At 39.1% G+C, this 26,847-nt stretch overlaps 1 protein-coding gene across 1 annotated transcript in view; it reads left to right on the forward strand.

Annotated features, from left to right (window-relative positions):
* Positions 1-26,847, forward strand: part of SCIN (scinderin) — a 295,360-nt gene that overhangs the window by 121,944 nt on the left and 146,569 nt on the right. Inside the window, exon 5 of the mRNA XM_053714105.1 lies at positions 26,162-26,251. Coding sequence (XP_053570080.1) covers positions 26,162-26,251 — 90 coding nt within the window. The remainder of the gene's footprint in view (positions 1-26,161; positions 26,252-26,847) is intronic.

Genomic DNA, 26,847 nt, shown 5'->3' on the forward strand with positions numbered 1-26,847 from the left:
GGCTTAGATTAGGTGTAATTAGCTTAAAATTCTTGTAATCTTTTTTTTTTTTTTTTGTAATTTAATGTTTTTTGTTTTTTTTGTAATATAGATTAGTGTATTTAATTGTATTTTAGTTTAGATAATTGTAGTTTATTTAATTAAAGTGTCCGCTCTCTGTGATCTTCTGAGCGGGTCTTTTTTTTTCAAACAGCGCATCGGGCCAGCTGTATAGTCACAGCCCGGCCCGACCGCGCCACAGCACTAAGTGCAGCTCGCTCCTGCTGTCTGACAGAGCAGGAGCGAGCTGCACTTAGTGCTATGGCGCGGTCGGGCCGGGCTGTGACTATACAGCTGGCCCGATGCGCTGTTTGAAAAAAACAGACCCGCTCAGAAGATCACAGAGAGCGGGTCTGTAAAACAGCAGGTTTTTTTTAAATTCAAAGGGGAAATTTTGTTTTAAAACGTTTGCGCTAATATAATGTTATATAATTCTGCACTATGTGCAGAATTATATAACATTATTTTTAATGTTTACTGACACTTTAATGTTTACTGACACGCTAATATAATGTTATATAATTCTGCACTATGTACAGAATTATATAACATTATTTTTAAGGTTTACTGTCCCTTTAATTTATTGATAGGGTAGTGTTAGGTGTAATGGTAACTTAGGTTAGGATTTATTTTACAGGTAATTTGGAAATTATTTTAGGTTGAAATATTTTTTATTGGTACGTATCACAACATATCAATCATGACAATAGCATTTTAGAGTTTAACAATGGTCAATCTATGCTTTACGGTGTAAACATCCTTTATTTTTGTATAACTATCCCCTCCCCTCCCCCCCCTCCCCTCTAACTTTAACAACAAACCAAATGTTTAACAAAATTAAAACATTAATTCTTCCCGTTGAGCAGTCAATAATGTCTCTTACTTTATTATCTACATTTTTCCTTTTTGATTTCGGTATTTGTTACCACTGGTTATTCTCTCACCCTAACTGTTTTTCTGATGGATGAGGAGTATTACGGCCCTAAGCTTTTATTCCCTTAAGCATTCTGTGTTCCCTCCTGACCCAGATCAGTGATCCTACGAGCTCCATGTTTATTCATTATCCAATGTACCCAAATATTCTGAAAGTGCCCCATCTTGCTCTGTATCCATGCTGCTGACTCAGACATTGCATAAATGCCTTCTATTTTATCTATTACTTCTGACCATCCAGGCGCTCCTACCTTCCAGTACCTGGCTATACAGAGTCTTGTGGCTGTACATAAAATGTTGATCAGTGTATTAACCGCCGAATTTAACGATTCCTGTGGAACATGTAGTAAAGCCTGTGATGCTGTTAGCTTAAATGTATCTCCTAACATTTTTATGAGGAGGTTTTCAAGTTTATGCCATGTAGGTTTTATTTTTGGACAATCCCACCACATATGGATATAGGATCCAATCTCTGAACATCCCCTGTAACATGATCTGCTATCCTGAGGAGTGTAATGTGACGATTTCAAAGGTGTGAGATACCATCGATATGAAGTCTTAAGTGCGTTCTCTATGAGGTCTGCTCCTATTAATCCCTTACTGATACTAGCATAAATATTCCGCCATTCCTCTTTCTCGTACCGAGCTTCTAAGTCTATTTCCCAGTTCTCATGTAACTTCGGTTTTGTTTTGTTTTTGGCTTCCTGCAGCGCTAAATATAGCCGCAATATTACTTTTTTTCCCCTATCTGATGATTTTGTAAGCTGTTCTAGGGTAGTGAGTGTAGTGGGTATGTGGCCTTGCCTATATTTATTGATTGCACTGGATACCTGGAGATATAAAAACCATGGTAAAGTGACTGGGTGTATTTTTTCTTTTATCTGTGTATATGTCATCACTTTTCCTTTATCTAAGACGTCCGCTACTCTGTAGAGTCCCTTATTCTCCCATTTGGCTACTTGTCTCTGAAAATCTATGTGTATCAGTGCTCTAAGTGGTATTGTCGTGGATTGCTGTGGGATGAGTTTCAGTGTTTTAGTCAATTGATGCCATAGCTGCTTAGTTTCCTCTGTGATCTTCAGTTTTTGCTGTGACTTCTGTGTTTGCGTATTGAGGTTCCATATAATGTCTATTGGGTTACTATAGCCTCCTATGTCTGCTTCGATGCCAGGCCATGTAAGACCTCTGCAGCCCTTAACTATTAATGTAGTCTGTGCTAATCTGGCTGCCTGATAATAGTCCACCAAATTGGGCACACCTATGCCTCCTAAGTGTTTATGCTGTTTGAGTATGTGTGCAGCAATTCTGGCCGCTTTATTGCCTCTTATAAATCTAATTATTTCTGACTGCAAATCTTCCAGATCCTTTTGCGGGACTTTGATAGGTAGAGCTCTAAACAGATATAGTAATCTAGGAAGCACATTCATCTTTACTGCCACTAGTCTACCGTACCATGAAAAACTGCCCTTCCGCCACTTTCTTATATCGTTTCTTATAGTTTTAAAGAGAGGAGGATAATTTGCTTTGTATAAGGTTTCCGGTGAGGATGTAATTTGTACCCCCAGGTATTTAATTGCGTTTTTAGCCCATTTAAAGTCGAAATTGGCTTCTATTAATTTTTGTGTATGTGTCGGTATTGACAATGGGAGAGCCTCACATTTGTCTGAGTTAATTTTGAACCCCGAGACCCTGGAGAATTCATCTATTAATTGATACAGATTAGGGAGGGACCTCAAAGGTTTTGTGAGCGTAAGTAAAATATCGTCCGCAAATAAAGTTAATTTGTGTTCCCCCTTTTCTAGTTGGATTCCCTTAATATCTGTGTTGGTCCTAATGCAAGCTGCTAAAGGCTCCACGCAAAGGGCAAACAAAAGGGGTGACAACGGACATCCCTGTCGTGTGCCATTTAATATATTAATGGGCCTTGATTGATACCCTGCTGCTCTTATCGTGGCTGTAGGTGCTGAATATAGACTCTTTATTGCCTTAATGAATTTGTCTCCGAATCCCACATGTTTTAGAATGTCTAGCATGTATAACCAGTCCACCCTGTCAAACGCCTTCTCCGCGTCCAGTGAAAGGAGCAGAGAAGGCGTTTCCGTTTTCTCCAAATACTCCACCAGGGCTATAGTACGTCGTACATTGTCAGGGGCTTCCCTATCCTTAATGAAACCGACTTGGTCGGGGTGAATCAGTGAGGGGAGATATAGCTTTAGTCTATTCGCTAAGATTTTTGTGAAAATTTTCACATCTTGGTTAATTAACGAAATTGGCCTATAATTTTGGGGTAGTTTAGGGTTTTTTCCTGGTTTCGGGATTACTACTATCTTAGCTCTTAGTAGGTCTGGTGGGATCTGGGCCCCCCCCAAAATATCATTACAAAATTTATGTATATGTGGTAACAGATTTGTTTTGTAAAATTTGTAGTATTCTCCCGAAAACCCGTCTGGTCCGGGCGCTTTGCCATTTTTGAGGTCTTTTATTGCTAGACTTATTTCCTGCATTGTAATCTCTGCCTCCAACGCCTCTACCCCTTCTTTATCTAATTTGGGCATATCTGCTTTCTCTAAAAGTTGGGACTTGATAAGTTCTGTTTGGGTGGTATGTTGTGCTGTATGCCCATTATAGAGCGTCTCATAATAATGTGCGAAGCAATCTGTAATTTCTTGTGGGTTTGATGTTACTGTCCCGTCTGTTTTTTGTATTTGTCGGATAGACATAGTTTTTGTCCTTTCCCTCAGCTTGTGGGCTAGATATCTGTCAGGTTTATTTGCGTGTAGAAAATAAAATGTTTTCAGTTTATGTAGTGCTCTAAGGGAATTATCATTTAAGATTTTATTCAGGTCTTTCCTTTTTTGTGTTAATTGTTCTAAAATTGCTTGGGTCTTGGTGGATCTATGTGTTCTCTCTAAGTCCTCAATGTCTCGCTGTAGGGTGTCTACCGTACTTCTAATCTTTTTCAGGTGTTTTGCTTTTTCTTTGATCAACATGCCTCTAATGAATGGCTTATGGGCTGCCCATATAATGCTCGGACTGCTTAGAGAATTAGTGTTTATACTCCAGTACTCTTTAAGGTGTCCGAGAATTGTAGATTGTATGTTTGGCTGTTTTAAGAGCACTGGATCATACGTCCATGATCTCTGTCTGTTTACCTTTATTATGCCGTCTAGTTGTATTTGTATAATAGAATGGTCAGACCATACTGAGGCGTGAATTTTAGAAAATGTTAGGTTGGGTAGCAGAATTTGGCTAATGTAAATATAGTCCAGTTTAGTGTATAATTTGTGTGCAGGTGAGTAATATGTATGGTCCGAGGTCTGGCCATATAGTGTTGTCCATGTATCCAAAATATTGTGGCTCTCTAGTGTGTCTCTAATGGATTTAGAGATAGAGTTTAGTCTTAACTGTTTGCTAGAAATTTTGGATGAAGTGTCCTTCTTAGTTGTACTTAAGTTTATATTAAAGTCACCAGCTAAAATAATTTTTGTTTGCGACCATTGTGTCAGGATGTGGGATAGATTTGTAAAAAAGGTATGTTGTTGTTCGTTAGGAGCGTATAAGTTGCACAGTGTGACCTGTGCTCCCTGTAAATTACCCCTTACTATAATATACCTTCCCTCCTTGTCCTTTATGATCTCTTCCTTAGTGAATTGGAGTGAGTTGTGTATGAGGATAGATACCCCCCTTTTTTTGCTGTCAGCGGTGGCATGAAAGTGTTGCTGAAAATGTTTTGACCAGTGTCTAGGGATTTGTTGTTGGACGAAATGTGTCTCCTGGAGGAATATGATTTTGGCCCCCAAGTTTAAGTATTGTGTGATCGCTGTTTTCCTTTTTGTGTCTGTGTTTAGACCCCGTACATTGTGGGATATGATATGTAACTTAGCTGCCATATGTAGTGTCCCCCCTCCTCATCCCCCTATACCTGAATAGTACGTCCTCCTCATCCTCACTTCTGTTTTTGTTATTCTGATTTTCAGTTTTCTGGAGAGAAAATTTTTCATTATACTGCTCAACGGAACTTGAAATAAAAAAAAATAACCCAATTTTAAACATAGTCACAATCATATATACAACATTAATATTTGTCTGGTGTTTTAACTTCCACCCGAACATTTCACTTTAGTTGGATATGTAGTTATGTTAACAAAAACTGCTGGATTGCACCCTATACATATTAAAACATGAGTGCTCTAGAAACTAAGCGAACTGGCTTATCTAGCCCTGGTTATAAACTGTATAACATTAGATATAGCAGATTTGATTTAATACCTATTCATCTTTTATCTATTGTAATTAACCTAATCAACTGATGTCAAAGAATTTCAAACAATTCACATTGCATAAACTGGATCCTACCCCACATCAGGGGGCTCACACCTGTGTCACCTATTTACCATCATAGGCTTACAGTGAATCGTAAACATTATGCCCCCAGATTATGTACTCTCCTCCCTATTGTAGGAGAAGGTTTAGAAGCACAAAAGTCTACATAAATACCGTCTCATTTTTGTCTCTAGTTAGTCCTTCAAGGTCTTTTTTTTCTTTTGGGAACTTTTGTCCATCTCTCAGTTTGTTGGATTCCTCTCTGTTGTCGAGGGGGTCTTCTGTTGTTATCCTGTTGATTATCTGGATCCTCTGGGCACTCTAGTTTAAGTATCTGACAGATCCCTGGAATATCTTGTTTATCTTTGAGCGTAATTGTTTTCCCTTCATGGTGTATATGGAGGGCAAAGGGGAATCCCCATCTGTATATGATCTGGTTCTTCCGCAATAGCTGTGTTAGAGGACGAAGGGAAGACCTTTTTTGTAGTGTCTTGATACATAAATCCTGATATAGTTGTACAACAGTCCCTTTGAACTTGAAGGTGGGGTTTTTCCTCGCCGCCAGCATGATCTCCTCTTTTTCAGGAAATCTCAGTAGTTTGGTGATCACATCCCTTGGAGGTTCCGTGTCCCTCGGTTTAGCTCTCAGAGCTCTATGAGCTCTTTCCATCTGAAACTTTCCTTCCTCCGAAGATCCTGTGAGTGCTTGAAAGAGTTGTAGTAAATAGGAAGTTAGATCTGGTGTTGTAATGGATTCCGGAATACCCTTTAGTCGAATATTACATCTTCTATTCCTATTTTCTAGGTCTTCTAATTTTTCATTAACTTCTGCTAGTTCTTGTTTTTGTTCAGAAATCTGTTGCAAGACTGCTGTTATCTCTTCCTCCATGGTCTCCTCCTTCTCCTCCAGGGACTCAACCCTTGTGCCCAGACTAGTGATATCGTTCTTAATCTCAGCTAAACTGTTTGTTACAGTAGTCTGAAGTGTGTCCATTTTCTCCCACATCTTATCAAAAATTGAAGTGATGTCCTGTTTAGAGACTAGATTGGTAATGTCAGCTTTAGTGACTGGTGCATGGGATTCCTCAGCTATTATTGATTCCCCATCAGACTCCATTTCCTCTTCTGGTAGTATGTCTCCTTTATCTTTGGTTTTATCTCCTTTAGAGAGTTTAAAGAAATCCTGCACAGCTACTGTTTTGAGTGGAGTTGCTGGTTTATTTTGTCTTCTGGCTGCCATGCTGTGTTTTGCAAAGTTATGCCAATGAGATTTTATTTTGTCTTTTCCCTTTCCCCTTATCTGCTTAGAAAAATAAGGCAAGAGAGGTAGAGAATGCTGTTAAAGCTTTATAGTATATATATATAGTCCCTTTTTCTTAATGTTTGTAATCACTTCTTCTTTCAGTAGCACATAATAGGGTTTTTATTGCTTTTTGTGTTTTGTTGTCTAAAAAAAAAAGAGAGAAAGAAAGGAGCACCCTCCGTTATATTATATAAGATATGGAACCTGTGGGCTACATTAAATGCCTTGTGAACGTTAATATGCCTTCATTCTGCTGTGTTTTCTCCTTATTTCCCTTCATTGGGGCATTCTTTCTTCTCCAGTAAATCTTTCAATAAACATCTATATATATATAGCCCAGAGTATTTTGATAGTATCCTTTTGCTTGCTGGCCCCTTTTCTAGAAGTAGCTTCCCACGTGGCGTTTCAGCCTATATACTTTTCCCCAGTGTCTCTGTGCCTTTCGCCCTATATCATGGCGTAATTTCAGATATGGTGTAGCTTACCGGAGCTCTAGCCATATGTCCTCCGTCTGTGAGATCTCTAATCTTGACTGTGGAGTGGGTTCTTTTCGCTTAATTAGTTCTAGGCCGCCCTCTCATTGCGCCATTGCGTTGCTTCTCCTCCGCTTCTTTTGCAGCCTGTCAGTGTCGGGCAGCGATTAGGAAATGCTTACGATGCCACTTAGTGCTGTTCTCTGTGCATTTTCTGTAGTAAGCACTCAGGTTTTGCTATAACTACGTCCGGAGCTACTCCTTCATGCGTCTACCATTATGGCTGGCCCGGGGTAGGCCGCATCCATGGACTTTCCTAGTTTCGGCCTGGTCCTGGGAACCGGACCGCTCGAAAATTGCTCCAAAACGTCCAAAATTTGTCCTGCTGCTTCCCAAAAGTGTTTAGGAGCTGACAGGTCTTGATGATTAGGTCTTTTGGTGCCAAAACCAACTTAAAAAGTGCTTATTTTTATGCTTTTTGCTCAGAGCTTAAGCTGAAAGCTTCCTCTCAGCTTGCTGGCTAGCTCCGCCCCCCTGGAAATTATTTTAACTAGGTAGCTATTAAATAGTTATTAACTATTTAATAGCTATTGTACCTAGTTAAAATAAATACCAAGTTACCTGTAAAATAAACATAAACTCTAAAATAGCTACAATGTAATTATTAATTATATTGTAGCTATCTTAGGGTTTATTTTATAGGTAAGTATTTAGATTTAAATAGGAATAATTTAGTTAATATTATTAATATTATTTAGATTTATTTTAATAATAATTAAGTTAGGGGATGTTAGGGTTAGACTTAGGTTTAGTGGTTAATATATTTAATATAGGTGGCGGCGGTGTAGGGGGATTAGATTAGGGGTTAATACATTTAATATAGGTGGCGGCGGTGTAGGGGGATCATATTAGGGGGTAATATAGTTAATGTAGGTGGCGGCGGGGTAGGGGCTCACATCAGGGGGTAATCATTTTAATGTAGGTGGCGGCGGTGTAGGGGGATCATATTAGGGGGTAATCATTTTAAAGTAGCTGGTGGCGATGTAGGGGGATCACATTAGGAGGTTAGACATTTAATATAGCTGTCGGCGGTGTAGGGGGGTCAGATTAGGGGGTAAGACATTTAATGTAGCTGGCGGCAGGGTCCGGGAGCGGCGGTTTAGGGGATAAGCACTTTATTAAAGATTGTGGTGGGGGATTGCGGTTGACAGGTAGATAGACATTGCGCATGCGTTAGGTGTTAGGTTTTATTTTGCAGGTAGTTTAGGGAGTTACGGGGCTCAAATACTCAGCGTAAGGCTTACTTCGCCTGCAATTTGTGGCGAGGTGAAAATGGAGAAAGATTTCTCCATTTTTCGCCACGTAAGTCCTTACGCTGTATATTGGATACCAAACTGCGCGGGTTTGGTATATCACTCTATGGGCCAAAAAACTACGGCCGAAGGGTGAAATATACGAGCATAACTTCTAAGTTACGCCGTATATGTGATACCAAATCAGCGCAAAATTTGGCGACGCTGCATATCGGATCAGGCCCCAAGATAATGAAGAAAAATTGATAATAGGAGTAAATTAGAAAGTTGCTTAAAATTGCATGCTCTATCTGAAACATGATAGAAAAAAAAATGGGTTCAGTGTCCCTGGGGACCAATTTTAAGGGATATTGCAAAATTAGAAAAGCTACAGAGAATGGTTACAAAGCTAATAAGGGGAATGAAGGATTAAAACTATGAAGAGAAGTTAGCCATATTATGTCTGTTTACTCTAGAAAAAACTGTACTTGAGAAGTGATATGATTACTTTATTTAAATATGCTCAAGGCCCATATACAGAGTTGGTGGCAGCTCTGTTTATTCCAGTGCAGTTTTTTGTGACAAGAGGTCAAAATGTAAGGCTAGAGGATAGAAGGTTTCACTGTTTTGTGACCTCTGGGTGCATTATGATGTTTTTGGTGATCCCATACACAACAGGCCGGCAATCGTTGGTGGTCACAAAGGGCAGAACCAGGAAATCTAGTGTAGCTACAAGGCAGCTGGATGAGGGAATAAACATTTTTTTTAACAGTTTTTGCATCAGCTATCTCACATACCATGAATTGTAAATATAATAAGGATATATTCTGAATCTGGCGGGAATACTGAAAAAAAACAATATAGGCCAGATTACAAGTGGAGCACTATTTATCGCTCCTGCTCGAGCATTAATTGTGCTTGAAGTAAGCTTTTTGTGCTCATTGGGTTGCACTCGACTTTCTCTGTGTGTTATATTAATTTGTTTTGTAATTTTCCCTATGGTTCTTGCACCCAGACCTGTCTGGGGTTAACTCCCTGTGACTCTGGGGACAGCACAGCTTCCTGTGAGTGCCGGTGAGCACCCAGGGCTGAGCATGTTGCAGGGTTATGGGATGTGTACCCGGTCCTTTTTAGGGTCCCAGGCATTGGAAAGGACCTTGACGTGGCACCTGGGCTTGTCCCATTTGGCCAGATGTGGTAACTAACCTTTCCATTTTTGCTTTTAAATCTTAGCTGAGAGCTTGTAAGTGGTGTGCTGGACTTTATCTGTGTGTTATATATATACCTTTAAGAACCCCTCTGAATTCTACCCTATACACAATAGAGGTTCAATTCTTGAAACCTTCTTTAAAAGGGTTGAACGTGATTTAACAGCGCTAAAAGCGGGTGAAAACAAGACACATTCTAATCTGACCAGAAAACAAAAACTAGCCCTTGATGAACTAAAAAATAATGAAGATATTGTTGTGCGCTCAGCAGACAAGGGAGGCTCTATTGTAGTTCTTAATCGAGATATGTATATACGCGAGGCTTTTCTCCAATTAAGGAACATTGACAACTATACTCTCTTGTCTGCTGACCCCACTTCTGTATTTAAACGTGAACTTTTGGGTATTTTGGATGATGGTTTGGAGGATGGGCACTTTGATCGTGACACTTTTGAATTTCTATGTGTTGATCACCCTGTAGTGCCCATCTTCCACCATCTTCCCAAAATTCACAAATCCCTTACTGAAGTTAAGGGACGACCCATTGTCAGTGGGATTGGCTCACTGACTGAGCACGTGTCACAATGGATGGATGGAATCCTCCTATTATTTGTATTATCTTTGAACAGTTATCTTGGTGACACGAAACATGTCATTCGGATATTAGAGTCCAAAAAATGGAACTTTGGTCTATTCTGATGGGCCACAATTGATGCGGTTTCTCTATATTCTTCCATCCCCCATGAAGAAGGATTGGAAGCAATTTATTTCTTTCTTAAGAATTATTCGAAGTTCAGTTTGAACTTCCAAAATTACATTCTGAGGGTGCTGCGTTTCCTGCGCACCCACAATTATTTCAAATTTAAAGGGGAGTTCTTCCTCCAGAGACGTGGGACAGCTATGGGGGCTAAGTTTGCCCCCTCCAATGCCAACCTTTTTATGGGTTGGTGGGAGCTGTCCCACGTCTATGGAGATAGGAACTCCCATAGGCATTTGATCCATTATTATGGACGCTATATTGATGATCTCCTTCTTATTTGGCGGGACGGGGACGCAGCATTCTCGGAATTTACTGATGCTTTAAATAGCAATACCATTGGTATACAATTCACATCTGAACTATGTGATAATACCATAAATTTTTTGGATATTACTTTGGAAGGAACTGAACAAGGAAAAATAATAAGTAGTATCTATCGGAAACCATCAGCTGGTAATGCACTGTTGCATGCCAGTAGCTGTCACCCTCGACATGTCCCCTTTGCAGTGGCAAAGGGGCAATTTGTCAGGGTCAGGAGAAATTGCACTCTAAGGGCTCCATGTACTAAGCAGTCAGCGAGCTACCCGCAACAAATCTCGCGTCAAAACTCGCAAACTGGTATGTACAAAGTCGTCAACTATGTTCAAACTCGCATCTTTAAAATTGCGAGCGTACTTATCCGCCAAACCTCGCTACCTCTCCATTTTTCACTGTAATTAGACACATTTGACCACCAACTCGCCAAAAACGAATGTACTAAAAAATCTATTTGTCCGCTCGCTACAATTTCCGCTCCCACCTCGTTATTTTTGCCTCGCCACCTTTTAGGTGGCGGGCAAGGTACAAAACAATAGGAAAGTCAATCTAGACGCCAGTCTAGACATATATAAAAGGCAGTAATATCAGCATTGTACAGCATAACTGGCGTCTAATTTGTCTCTCATTTCCATGTACATAAATTGCGCCAAATTTGTCGACTGTAATTAAAGAGTAATCTATATTTTAAATTTGTATTGTATAGTTGTCAATCTTTATAATTATTTTTATATTAATATTTATATATTATCAGATCCAGATGAAGCCATATCCAAATTGTAAATAAATATTACAAAAATAATGCTCTGTTATCACTCTTCAAAAAATTTAGAACAATAATAAAGTTGTTTAGATAAGTTGAACTTTTATAGGAGCAAAATTCTATTCCCGCGACTACTATGATGTTCGTGACACCTTGCATGTCACGTGTTAATAATTGGCCAGACAATTCAACTGAAAGTTAAAAGTACATCAGCTTAGTCGCGGCGAGCGAGACGTCAAATTTATCAATAATCCGCCACTGCTCGCGGCGGGCTAGACTTGTCTATTTATTGGGGGATTATTAGTACATAGTGACAGCGGACACCATTTCGCCCGCGGCGAGTAACGGCGAGTTTATCCGCGTCTAAAATGATGGATGAATTGACGGCTTAGTACATGGAGCCCTAAGGGGTTTGACGCCTCGCTCGCCGCGACTAAGCTAATGTACTTAACTTTCAGTTGAATTGTCTGGCCAATTATTAACACGTGACATGCAAGGTGTCACGAACATCATAGTAGTCGCGGGAATAGAATTTTGCTCCTATAAAAGTTCAACTTATCTAAACAACTTTATTATTGTTCAAAATTTTTTGAAGAGTGATAACAGAGCGTTATTTTTGTAATATTTATTTACAATTTGGATATGGCTTCATCTGGATCTGATAATATATAAATATTAATATAAAAATAATTATAAAGATTGACAACTATACAATACAAATTTAAAATATAGATTACTCTTTAATTACAGTCGACAAATTTGGCGCAATTTATGTACATGGAAATGAGAGACAAATTAGACGCCAGTTATGCTGTACAATGCTGATATTACTGCCTTTTATATATGTCTAGACTGGCGTCTAGATTGACTTTCCTATTGTTTTGTACCTTGCCCGCCACCTAAAAGGTGGCAAGGCAAAAATAATGAGGTGGGAGCGGAAATTGTAGTGAGCGGACAAATAGATTTTTTAGTACATTCGTTTTTGGCGAGTTGGTGGTCAAATGTGTCTAATTACAGTGAAAAATGGAGAGGTAGCGAGGTTTGGCGGATAAGTACGCTCGCAATTTTAAAGATGCGAGTTTGAACATAGTTGACGACTTTGTACATATCAGTTTGCGAGTTTTGACGCGAGATTTGTTGCGGGTAGCTCGCTGACTGCTTAGTACATGGAGCCCTTATGATACTTTTTGTGAAAAATCACTGGAATTAAGTGATAGATTGAAAAAACGTGGTTATTCTAACCAAGTTGTTTCTAAAGCCAGGGAGCAGGTCTTAGACCTTGATAGAAACACTTTGATTCAAGAGTCTCTTAAAAATACAGTCTCAGACACCCACCATGGCTTACTTTTGTAACAGACTTCAGCACACAATACACTGAAATATGCAGGATTGTTAAGAAACATTTTAAATTTCTTTCAGTTGATGATAAGTTGGAAAATTGTGTCAAAACCGGCTTAAGATGCTCCTATCGGAGAGCTAAGACTCTGGCAAATGTTTTATCACCATCTATGTTACCTGAATTGAACAGACCTGTGAGTTCATGGTTAATTCACAAAGGTCTATTTAAATGTAGACAGAAATGTCGAGTATGTGAATACATTATGGTGTCAAACATTTTCAAATCAGAAGTCACGGGTGACACGTTTCCAATCAACAGCTGCTTGAAATGCACATCAACTTATGTGGTGTATCTTCTCACCTGCATATGTTGTCACCTACAATATGTAGGATTAACCACTAACGAGGTGAAGGTTCGCATTCGCAACCACCTATCCACCATACAAGCAGGTGAAGCAAGTACACCCCTAGTCAGACATTTTGCGCGTTGCCACAATAAAGATATTAGTAGCCTGAGATGGCAGGCCATAGAGAGGGTGTCATGTCCACCAAGAGGAGGTGATCGTGATCAGCTGCTGCAGAAGAGGGAGATGTATTGGATATTTAAGCTTCAGACCAGAGTACCCCTGGGTCTGAATTCGGAGTATGATCTGATAAACTTCTGGAAATGATTGATTAATCCATGCATCTCCCTCAGTTCCCCTCTTTTAACCAACATACCTATATGTGAAAGCTGAGATTCTTTATAGTATTCTATTATTGTAGTTTGATAGTATTAAAATTAGACGGATCTTGCTATCCCTCTGTTACTTAGATGTATAGAATGAAGTTTCTACAATAGGACTCGATTACATCTTTAACTATCTATTTTTGTGTCTTTAAAGTTCTCTTGCATGTTTTACCTTACAAGCATAGCGGATGTATACGTTTAATGTTGTATATAAACATTGGTAAATAAGTAATGCATATGTATTACTACACAAATATATAATCAAGAGGCATGTATGTTTAAAGTTTAAAGTGTACATGGGGTTAAAATCCCCAAGCACAACTTGTGTAACCAATTGAAGTTTTAACCAATAGTATCTGTCCAGCTGCCTTAAATAGGTAGGCTGTGATTTTACCTGCAGCTATGATTACGCCTTGAGTGGCGAAACATGTCAGCAGCAGCCTTTGTTTGCAAGTTGTCCTGTGAATTTTGATGATCATGTATAACATGGATTTTTAAAAAGAATAAAATCGAGGTTGGAAAGTGGAGAAGCAGTTTGCATTCGTTTTTTCGTCTATACATATATATATATATATATATATATATATATATATATATATATATATATATATATATATATATATATATATAGTATCCCACACCCCTCACATTTTTGTAAATATCCTCAAAATAACTCAACACGCAGCCATTAATGTCTAAACCATTGGCAACAAAAGTGAGTACACCAATAAGTGGAAATGTCCAAATTGGGCCCAAAGTGTCAATATTTTTTTTGTGGCCACCATTATTTTCCAGCACTGCCTTAACCCTCTTGGGCATGGAATTCACCAGATCTTCACAGGTTGCACTGCAGTCCTCTTCCACTCCTCCATGACGACATTGCAGAGCTGGTGGATGTTAGAGACCTTGTGCTCCCCCACCTTCCGTTTGAGGATGCCCCACAGATGCTCAATAGGGTTTAGGCCTCGAGACATGCTTGGCCAGTCCACCACCTTTACCCTCAGCTTCTTTAGCAGGGCAGTGGTCGTCTTGGAGGTGTGTTTGGGGTCGTTATCATGTTGGAATACTGCCCTGCAGCCCAGTCTCTGAAGGGAGGGGATCATGCTCTGCTTCATTATGTCATAGTACATGTTGGCATTCCTGGTTCCCTTAATGAACTGTAGCTTCCCAGTGCTGGCAGCACTCATGTAGGTCCAGACCATGACACTCCCACCACCATGCTTGACTGTTGGCAAGACACACTTGTCTTTGTACTCCTCACCTGATTGTTGCCACACACGCTTGACACAATCTGAACCAAATAAGTTTATCTTTGTCTCATCGGACCACAGGACATGGTTCCAGTAATCCATGTCCTTAGTCTGCTTGTCTTCAGCAAACTGTTTGCGGGTTTTCTTGTGCATCATCTTTAGAAGAGGCTTCCTTCTGGGATGACAGCCATGCAGACCAATTTGATGTCAGCCTGTCAGTGCGTATGGCAGAGGCGTAACTAGAAACCACAGGGCCCTGGTGCAAGAATCTAAGAAGAGCCCCACCCACCCCACCAAAAAAAAGTGAATTTGATTAATATCTTTTTTTTTCTTCTTACTTTTAACACAGAAAAAAAATGTGAATCAGATTACATGTCTGCAAAAGGAGGTACCCTGTGCCCATAGTCTGTGAGATTGTCTGACCCCCTATTGCTGTATATTTGTCTGACCCCCTATTGCTGTATATAGTGACACTGTTTAACCCACCAGTACTGTATATAGTGAGTCAGTAACACAGTCTGTAATCTGTCGGTGAGATGGCTGGCCTGACCCTACCCACCCCAGTACTTTATAAAGTGACCACAGTAGTCTGTGACCTAGACCAGCCCCCCCGTACTGTATATAGTGGTACTCTAAAGACTGACACTGTTTAACCCTTGCCCCCCATGCTGTAATAACAAGGTCTGTAATTTGCTGGTTCCACAAACATACACACACAGTCACATACATACATACACACACACACACACAGTCACATACATACACACACACACACACACAGTCACATACATACACACACACACATAAACACCAATGGGTAAAACAGAAACACTAACCCCTGTATTCAGAGACACTAGTGAAGCATCATGTCACACTCACATGATATCAGTGCAGGCAGTGGCAGGTCAACGTTTTTTATTGTAAAAAAAAAATTTAAGCTGGGCCCCCACCCTTGGGGGCCCAATTGCAATTGCGACCTCTACACCCCCTGTAGTTTCGCCCCTGGCGTATGGTCTGAGCACTGACAGGATGACTCCCCACCCCTTCAACCTCTGCAGCAATGCTGGCAGCACTCATACGTCTATTTCCCAAAGACAACCTCTAGTTATGACGCTGAGCATGTGCACTCAACCTCTTTGGTCGACCATGGAGAGGCCTTTTCTGAGTGGAACCTGTCCTGTGAAACTGCTGCAGCTCAGTTTCAGGGTCTTGGCAATCTTCTTATAGCCTTGGCCATCTTTATGTAGAGCAACAATTCTTTTTTTCAGATCCTCATAGAGTTCTTTGCCATGAGGTGCCATGTTGAGCTTCCAGTGACCCGTATGAGAGAGGTTGAGAGCGATAACACCAAATTCACACCTGAGACCTTGTAACACTAACGAGTCACATGACACCAGGGAGGGAATATGGCTAATTGGGCCCGATTTGGACATTTCCACTTAGGGGTGTACTCACTTTTGTTGCCAACGGTTTAGACATTAATGGCTGTGTGTTGAGTTATTTTGAGGGGACAGCAAATTTACACTGTTATAAAGGCTATACACTCCCTACTTTACATTGTAGCAAAGTGTCATTTCTTCAGTGTTGTCACATGAAAAGATATAATAAAATATTTACAAAAACGTGAGGGGTGTACTCACTTTTGTGGGATAATATATATATATATATATATATATATATATAAAGGCATTAGAGCCCTTTGACATTAAAGGGACACTGTACCCAAAATTTTTCTTTCATGATTCAGATTGAGCATGAAATTTTAAGCAACTTTCTAATTTACTCCTATTATAAAATTTTATTAATTCTCTTGGTATCTTTATTTAAAATGCAAGAATGTAGGTTTAGATGCCGGCCCATTTTTGGTGAACAACCTGGGTTGTCCTTGCTGATTGGTGGATAAATTCATCCACCAATAAAAAAAATGCTGTCCAGAGTACTGAACCCAAAAAAAGCATAGATGCTTTAATTTTCAAATAAAGATAGCAAGAGAACAAAGAACAATTGATAATAGGAGTAAATTAGAAAGTTGTTTAAAATTGCATGCTCTATCTGAATTACAAAACCATTTTTTGGGGTTCAGTGACCCTTTAAGTAGATGAATATTTAATAAAGATTTTAACTATGTATTAATTGTAAATATTTTACATTTGCTAATGCTAATATGCTATGTTGTTACCGCGATAGGTGTTAGGTTTTTTTCTAACAATTTTATTTTCTCCATTGACTTCAATGGGGAATGAGAAAATGTGATCTTGTATCGTGCATGCGTATAATTTCAGTTGGGATTTTTGCGCTAGTCTGGTTACCACTTGCGCAAAATATTTTTTTTTTTTTACTTGTAATATGAAGGCAACCTGACTAGTGCAAAAAACTTAACTTTAGCAGAGTTTTCGCGATCGCAAAAAAAAATACTGCGCCACTTGTAATCTAGTCCAAAATGGGCTATTTATTATGTATTTTGATGTTCTGAATTCAAATATATGACAATTAAAGCAACTGATCGTCTACTGTTTTCCAAGATATTTAAGTTTTTACATTTTACATCTGCTTATATTGTGTAGATAGAGTTTTAATCATAAATTGTAAACCTAGGTCTTTTCTTGTGTTTATGGTTGCTTTACCTGATAATATTTCACCTGTCCTGTTTATGTAACACTTTAAAAATCTGCAAAGGGTTATATAAATAAAACTTATTAGGAAACAAAAGGCAAAAAGCTATTATGTACATAGTTTAGTACTATTCAGTGTCTATTCAGTGCTTCTTGGCTTGTCTCTTGTGTTCATTAAATGGAGTATCTCTCCAGCAATATTCTGCAAGCATTGATGGGCTCCATTTACCCTGATAGCGTTTCTCCATTGTTGCAATGTCCTGGTGAAATTGCTCGCCATGCACTTTGCTCGCTGCTCCACAGTACGGTGAAACAAATCTCTAGATGAGAGTGCAAAAAAATATATCTTTAGTGACGTGTTGTAACCAAGGCTTTTGTATGCCTTGAGGAGGTTTTCAACCAACAACCTGTAGTTGTCTGCCTTGTTGTTTCTGAGAAAATGTATTGCCACTAACTGAAAGGCGTTCCATGCTGTCTTTTCCTTGCCAGACAGTGCATGGTCAAATGCATCATCTCAAAGAAGTTCACGAATCTGAGGACGAACAGAGACACCTTACTTTATCTTAGCTTCATATAACCTTGGAAGTTTTCCATGGAGGTACTTAAAAGCTGGTGCATATTTGTTGCACAAATATTGCAGCATATGTATTGGGCCCACCTCTTGTGACTGTCCTGATCTCCAATTTTGCAGCCAAAATAAAGGTGATAGGCTTTTTTAACCATAGTGGTCATACTGCACTTTTGTGATGCAAAAGTCACTTCACCACAAATATAGCAGAAGTTATCTGCACTGTTCACACAAGTACGAGGCAATTCTGCTCACATTGGCTAGACAGAAAAGTGTTTCCCCTTTGCAAACTCAAACACTGACAAATAAGAGAGCACAACACTGTATGATTTCTAGAGCTGATATAGGGCAATTTGTTTAGCAGAGTGATGAAAGCTTCGTTATGATTGCATCATCCATGACTTCTAGGAATAAAATAATGCAATCCATGTCATGTATGGCACAATACCAGCTTCAGATTACATAATACATTGTTTTGCCTAAAAAGCAAGCACTGTCCAAACCCAGTCATAGATTTATTCATAGATCAGGTCAAAAATGTATTTTAGTCATTTCTGGTTTAAATTGAGATCCCTTCCGTTTATAACTCACTTATCCTCCACCATTCCCAAGTCAAGGGTCGAATATACTGACCCAATAGTCTATCTTGAAAACTAGAGCCAATTCACAATTTTAACCATCATTTTTATTTTCAGTGACCCTGAATTAGTAAAGTTGGACTGTATTTATGTTGGAAGCATTTTGGCTGTAGACCAATGTAAGATGCATATATATGCAGCTACCAATCAACAGCTAGCTTAAAGAACCTGAGACTACCTAGGTATTCTTTTCAACAAAGTATACCAAGAGAACAAACCAAATAAGTTAACAGTAGTAAATTGGAAAGTTATTTAAAATTGTATGCTCTATCTGAACCATGAAAAAATGTTTGGGTTTTGTGTCCCTTTTAAAGGTACAGTTAAGTCAAAATTAAACTTCAATAGAATGGATAGATCATGACATTTAAACAACTTTCCAATTTGCTTCTGTTATCAATTTTGCTTAGTTCTTTTGGTATCATTTGTTAAAGAGTAATCTAAGGTAAGCTCAGTGGAGTGCACATGTGTCTAACCATTTGGCAGCAGTGTTTGCAACATTGTTTATAGCAGTGTGATACATACTTACAAACACTGCAGCCTAGACTGCTAACGTCCACACTCCTGAGCTCCTATCAACATACCTAGCTTTACTCTTCAAAAAAGGATATAAAGAGAACAAAGCAAATTAAATAATAGAAGTAAAGTTGTATTTTGTTTTAAATCTGAATCATGAAAGTTTAATTTTGACTTTACTGTCGCTTTAAGGTGTTTTATTTTACCTTTTGAGTTCATCCTATAGTGTTTAGGTTGACACAATAAAATGTGATCAGGTTTTGCCTTGAAATCGAAAAAAAAAAATATTGCATAAAAATAATTTGACAAAGGGACATTTTTATCAAGCTCCGTACGGAGCTTGATGACCCTGAAGGCTCACCGGAAACAGAAGTTATGAAGCTGCGGTCTAAAGACTGCTGCTCCATAACCTGTCCGCCTGCTCCGAGGCAGCGGATCCATAACCTGTCCGCCTGCTCCAAGGCAGCGGATCCATAACCTGTCCGCCTGCTCCGAGGCAGCAGATCCATAACCTGTCCGCCTGCTCTGAGGCGGCGGACAGAAATCAATCCGATTGAATACAATCGGGTTGATTTACACCCCCTGCTAGCGACCAATTGGCCACAAATCTGCAGGGGGCGACATTGCACAAGCAGTTCACAAGAACTGCTGGTGCAATAATAAATGCTGACAGAGTATGCTATCGGCATTTATCGATGTGCAGCGGACATGATACGCTATATCGGATCATGTCCGCTTGAACAATCATAAATATGCCCCAAAATATCTATCAGCCCCAATGAGAACACAGCAGTTGTAAAGTGAACAAAATATAGATTTTAGACTGTATTCCATTTCCATTTAATGATAAAATAGGGTTGTGCCTGTTTTTCTGCCTGTGCTGTTTCTCTGTTTTTCTTCTTGGAAAAGTTACAGTGTGCAGTGGGAGATGGCCTCATTCCATATCAGATATTATTTTAAAAGGCTATGTGCAAACAAGTTATACACTGGTTATAACTGGTTATAAAACCAGTTATGCACATAGAGTTCCTCTTAATCCTTGTATAAAGTGTGTGACCAGGGGATAGATTCTCAAACACCTGCCAGTTTGGACACTGGGCTAAGGGAACTACTCACTTCTTTTAGAAAAGTGGCTGATTCTGGAATCTATAAAAATGAAAGTTTTACAATAATTTACAGTTTGTACTTTTGGTGCAGATCTTTAACAATGCTGTACTGATATGTATACTATACACAGATAAACATGACTTTTTATTTACTGCAGGTAAAGTTTTTATTTTCACAGTGTTTATACTCATGACATGTTACTAGTAAACATTCGGCCAGATTACGAGTTTTGTGGTAACAGGGGTCTGTTGCTAACATGCACTTTATTGTCACCTCTCACTTACCTGCAGCGCTGGTATTACGGGTTTTTACAAACCCGGCGTTAACAGGCAAGAAGTGAGTGTAGAGCAAAATTAAGCTCCACACTGCACTCCAATACCAGCGCTGCTTAAGTCAACGGTGAGCTGGTTGTATGTGCTTGTGCACGATTTCCCCATAGACATCAATGGGGAGAGCTGGCTGAGAAAAAGTCTAACACCTGCAAAAAAGCAGCGTAAAACTTAGTAATGCAGCCCCATTGATTCCTATGGGGAAATAAAAGTTATGTTTACACCTAACACCCTAACATGAACCCCGAGTCTAAACACCCCTAATCTTACACTTATCAACCCCTAATCTGCCACCCCTGACATCGCTGACACCTACATTATACTTATTAACCCCTAATCTGCCTCTCCGGACATCGCCGCCACTATAATAAACATATTAACCCCTAGTCCGCCGCACTCCCGCCTCGCAAACATTAGTTAAATATTATTAACAACTAATCTGCTGTCCCTAACATCGCCGCCACCTACCTACATTTATTAACCCCTTAACGACACGCGTCGTACAGGGTACGTCTTGCACAAACTGGTCTTTAAAGACCAGCGACGTACCCTGTACGACGTTGGGGTTGAAAGCGGCTGGAAGCGATCCTGATCGCTTCCAGCCGCTTTCCGGTTATTGTAGTGATGCCTCGATATCGAGGCATCACTGCAATAACATTTTTCCCCATCCGATGCAGAGAGAGCCACTCTGTGGCCCTCTCTGCACCGGACATCGATGCCGCGATCGTTGGTGGGTGGGAGCAGACGTGGGAGGCGGGTGGGCGGCGATCGATGATGACCGGTGGGCGGGATCGTGGGCGGGATCGTGGGCGGGATTGCTGGGGGGCGCGCACGGACGCGCGCGCGTGCACAGGGGAGGCGGGCGGGCGCGTGCACGGGGAGGGAGCGGGTGGGAACCGTTACACTATGGAACAGTGGTTTATATTTAGAGGGAGAGAGGGGGGATAAATATGTTAATCGAAGGGATCTGGGAGGGGGTGGGGGTTTAGTCTTGGGGGGGGGGAAGCTACACTACAGAAAAGTGGGGAAAAAATTAAAAAATATACTTTAAAAAAAAATATATTTTTTTTGTAAACTGGGTACTGGCAGACAGCTGCCAGTACCCAAGATGGCTCCCAATAATGTAGAGGGGGAGGGTTAGAGAGCTGTTTGGGGGGGGATCAGGGAGGTTTGGGGCTAAGAGGGATCCTACACAGCAGCATATGTAAATATGCTCCCAAAAAAAAAAAGAAAAAAAAAAAGATACCTTTTATTTTAGTACTGGCAGACTTTCTGCCAGTACTTAAGATGGCGGGGACAATTGTGGGGTGGGGGAGGGAAGAGAGCTGTTTGGGAGGGATCAGTGGGTCTGATGTGTCAGGTGGGAGGCTGATCTCTACACTAAAGCTAAAATTAACCCTGCAAGCTCCCTACAAGATCCCTAATTAACCCCTTCACTGCTAGCCATAATACACGTGTGATGTGCAGCGGCATTTAGCAGCCTTCTAATTACCAAAAAGCATTGCCAAAGCCATATATGTCTGCTATTTCTGAACAAAGGGGATACCAGAGAAGCATTTACAACCATTTGTGCTATAATTGCACAAGCTGTTTGTAAATAATTTCAGTGAGAAACCTAAAATTGCGAAAAAAATTACGTTTTTTTTTAATTTGATCGCATTTGGCGGTGAAATGGTGGCATTAAATTTACCAAAATGGGCCTAGATCAATACTTTGGGTTGTCTACTACACTACACTAAAGCTAAAATTAACTCTACAAGCTCCCTACATGCTCCCTAATTAACCCCTTCACTGCTGGGCATAAAACACGTGTGGCGCGCAGTGGCATTTAGCAGCCTTCTAATTACCAAAAAGCAACGCCAAAGCCATATAAGTCTGCTATTTCTGAACAAAGGGGATCCCAGAGAAGCACTTACAACCATTTATGCCATAATTGCACAAGTTGTTTGTAAATAATTTCTGTGAGAAACCTAAAGTTTGTGAAAAACTGAACATTTTTTTTTATTTGATCGCATTTGGCGGTGAAATGGTGGCATGAAATATACCAAAATGGGCCTAGATCAATACTTTGGGATGTCTTCTAAAAAAAAATATATACATGTCAAGGGATATTTAGGTATTCCTGACAGATATCAGGGTTCCAATGTAACTAGCGCTCATTTTGAAAAAAAGTGGTTTTGAAATAGCAAAGTGCTACTTGTATTTATGGCCCTATAACTTGCAAAAAAAGCAAAGAATATGTAAACATTGGGTATTTCTAAACTCAGGACAAATTTTAGAAACTATTTAGCATGGTTGTTTTTTGGTGGTTGTAGATGTGTAACAGATTTTGGGGGTCAAAGTTAGAAAAAGTGTGTTTTTTTCCATTTTTTCCTCATATTTTATAATATTTTTAATAGTAAATTATAAGATATGATGAAAATAATGGTATCTTTAGAAAGTCCATTTAGTGGCGAGAAAAACGGTATATAATATGTGTGGGTATAGTAAACGAGTAAGAGGAAAATTACAGCTAAACACAAACACCGCAGAAATGTAAAAATAGCCCTGGTCCTTAAGGGAAAGAAATTTAAAAATGGCCGTGTCCTTAAGGGGTTAACCTCTAATCTGCCGCCCCCAACGTCGCCACCACTATACTAAATTTATTAACCCCTAAATCTAAGTCTAACCCTAACCCTAACACCCCCTAACTTAAATATAATTTAAATAAATCTAGATAAAACCTACTATTATCACCTAAATTATTCCCATTTTTAAACTAAATACTTACCTATAAAATAAACCCTAAGCTAGCTACAATATAACTAATAGTTACATTGTATCTAGCTTAGGTTTTATTTTTATTTTACAGGCAAGTTTGTATTTATTTTAATTAGGTAGAATAGTTAGTAAATAGTTATTAACTATTTACTAACTACCTAGCTAAAATAAATACAAATTTACCTGTAAAATAAAACCTAACCTAAGATTCACTAACACCTATCACTACGCTACAATTAAATAAATTACCTAAATTAAATACAATTAAATAAATTAAATAAAATTAGCTAAGTTACAAAAACAAACAAACACTAAATTACAGAAAATAAGAAACAAATAACAAGATATTTAAACTAATTACACCTAATCTAATAGCCCTATCTCAAAATAAAAAAGCCCACCCAAAATTAAAAAAAACCCTAGCCTAAACTAAACTATCAATAGCCCTTAAAAGGGCCTTTTGTGGGGCATTGCCCAAAAGAAATCAGCTCTTTTACCTGAAAAAAAATACAAACAACCCCCCCAGCAGTAGAACCCACCAACCACACAACCAACCCCCCAAATAAAACCCTAACTAAAAAAACCTAAGCTCCCCATTGCCCTGAAAAGGGCATTTAGCTCTATTGCTGTCCAAAGCCCTAACCTAAAAATAAAACCCACCCAATACACCCTTAAAAAATCCTAACACTAACTACGAAGATTCACTAACCGGGAGAAGTCTTCATCCAAGCGGCAAGATGTCCTCAACGAAGCCGGCAGAAGTGGTCCTCCAGACGGGCAGAAGTCTTCATCCAGACGGCATCTTCTATCTTCATCAATCCGGCGTGGAGCGGGTCCATCTTCAAGACATCGGGCGCAGAGCATCCTCTTCTTCCAATGGACTAACAACGAATGAAGGTTCCTTTAAATGACGTCATCCAAGATGGCGTCCCTTAGATTCCGATTGGCTGATAGAATTCTATCAGCCAATTGGAATTAAGGTTGAAAAAATCCTATTGGCTGATTGGATTAGCCAATAGGATTGAACTTCAATCCTATTGGCTGATCCAATCAGCCAAAATGATTTTTTCAACCTTAATTCCGATTGGCTGATAGAATTCTATCAGCCATCGGAATCTAAGTGACGCCATCTTGGATGACGTCATTTAAAGGAACCTTCAATCGTCATTAGTCCATCGGAAGAAGAGGATGCTCCACGTCGAGTGTCTTGAAGATGGACCCGCTCCGTGCCGGATGGATGAAGATAAAAGATGCCGTCTGGATGAAGACTTCTGCCCGTTTGGAGGACCACTTCTGCCGGCTTCGTTGAGGACATCTTGCCACTTGGATGAAGACTTCTCCTGGTAAGTGAATCTTCGGGGGTTAGTGTTAGGATCTTTTAAGGGTGTTTTGGGTGGGTTTTATTTTTAGGTTAGGGCTTTGGGCAACAATAGAGCTAAATGCCCTTTTAAGGGCAATGGGGAGCTTAGTTTTTTTTAGTTATGGTTTTATTTGGGGGGTTGGTTGTGTGGGTGGTGGGTTCTACTGTTGGGGGGGTTGTGTGTATTTTCTTTTTCAGGTAAAAGAGCTGATTTCTTTGGGACAATGCCACGCAAAAGGCCCTTTAAAGGACTATTGATAGTTTAGTTTAAGCTAGGGTTTTTTCTATTTTGGGTGGGCTTTTTTTATTTTGATTGATTATGTGTAATTTTAGATTAGGTGTAATTAGTTTAAAGATCTTGTAATTAGTTTTTTTATTTTCTGTAATTTAGTGTTTGTTTGTTTTTTGTAATTTAGCTAATTTTATTTAATTTATTTAATTGTATTTCTTTTAGGTAATTTATTTAATTGTAGGGTTAGGTTAGGTGTTAGTGTAACTTAGGTTAGGTTTTATTTTACAGGTAAATTTGTATTTATTTTAGCTAGAAAGTTAATAAATAGTTAATAACTATTTACTAACTATTCTACCTAATTAAAATAAATACAAACTTGCCTGTAAAATAAAAATAAAACCTAAGCTAGATACATTATAACTATTAGTTACATTGTAGCTAGCTTAGGGTTTATTTTACAGGTAAGTATTTAGTTTTAAATAGGAATAATTTAGGTGATAATAGTAGGTTTTATTTAGATTTATTTAAATTTATTTAAGTTAGGGGGTGTTAGGGTTAGACTTAGATTTAGGGGTTAATAAATTTAATATAGTGGCAGCGACGTTGGGGGCGGCAGATTAGGGGTTAATAAATGTAGGTAGGTGGCGGCAAAGTTAGGGACAGCAGATTAGGGGTTAATAATATTTAACTAGTGTTTGCGAGGCGTGAGTGCGGCGGTTTAGGGGTTAATATATTTATTATAGTGTTGGTGATGTCCGGAGCGGCAGATTAGGGGTTAATAATTTTATTTTAGTGTTTGCGATGTGGGAGGGCCTCGGTTTAGGGGTTAATTAGTAGTTTATGGGTGTTAGTGTACTTTTTATCATTTTATTTATGAGTTTTATGCTACAGCTTTGTAGTGTAAAACTCATAACTAATGACTTTAAAATGCGGTATGAATCTTGACGGGATAGGGTGTACCGCTCACTTTTTGGCCTCCCAGGACAAACTCGTAATACCGGCGCTATGGGAGTCCCATAGAAAAAAGACTATATGCAAATTGCGTAAAGTTGATTTGCGGTAAGGCCAAAAAAGTGTGCGGTGCCCCTAAATCTGCAAGACTCGTAATAGCAGCGGTAGTGAAAAAGCAAAGTTATTAGCTAATAACGCTGCTTTTTCAGTATAACGCAAAACTCGTAATCTAGCTGATAATTTCTTGATGCAGAGTCATAATGATGCATTTAAACAAGGTCGCATAGAGAGTAACACAATATCATACATTATGTTTTTATTTTGTACGACATTTATGTTTTTGTTTTTTTTCTACTTTCAAAAGGTTTTAGGAAAGAAGCCTAAATTGCCTGAGGGAGATGATAGTGATGATGTTGCTGATGTTTCCAACAGGAAAATGGCTAAACTCTACATGGTAAGTATATGAATGAAGTAACATGAATCAAGATATAAAAACACACAATACACTTCAATAACGATATTGTATACCTTAGTTCTTTTTATATAGACTTGGTGGATTCTTTATTCAACAGTCTGCACTCATCCTTGTTTATGGTATGCCCTTGGCAAATGCTCTTTTGGCACAGTTGCAGCTTGGGAGAATGGTTTGGGCTTTAAATATTTGTTTGGGGCATAAATTGTGGTTTGCCCTTTTAAAAACTTACGTAGAAGCTCCCAGTTTAGCACTGTCGATAAGGTTAGACTAAACACCCAGTTAAGGGGGCTGGGAAAGCAGGGAGAGCAGACAACCCCCTCACCCTTCCTTGCATATGAAAAGACAGATTACACAAAGATGAGCAGCAGGAATCTGTAGACTTCAATCTACATCTGATACTTTGGGGCTTGGTAAGAAGTCTGAAAATCAGCACAATGTTATTAATAAAATAAGCAAAACTATACATTGTTACAAAAACACTCTAAGATGGGCTATATGAATGGATCATCTAGAAAACATTTATGCAAAGAAAAATCTAGTGTACAATGTCTCTTTAATTGAACATTCTACATAGA

Source organism: Bombina bombina, chromosome 5 (assembly GCF_027579735.1).
Source record: "Bombina bombina isolate aBomBom1 chromosome 5, aBomBom1.pri, whole genome shotgun sequence".
NCBI lineage: Eukaryota > Metazoa > Chordata > Amphibia > Anura > Bombinatoridae > Bombina > Bombina bombina.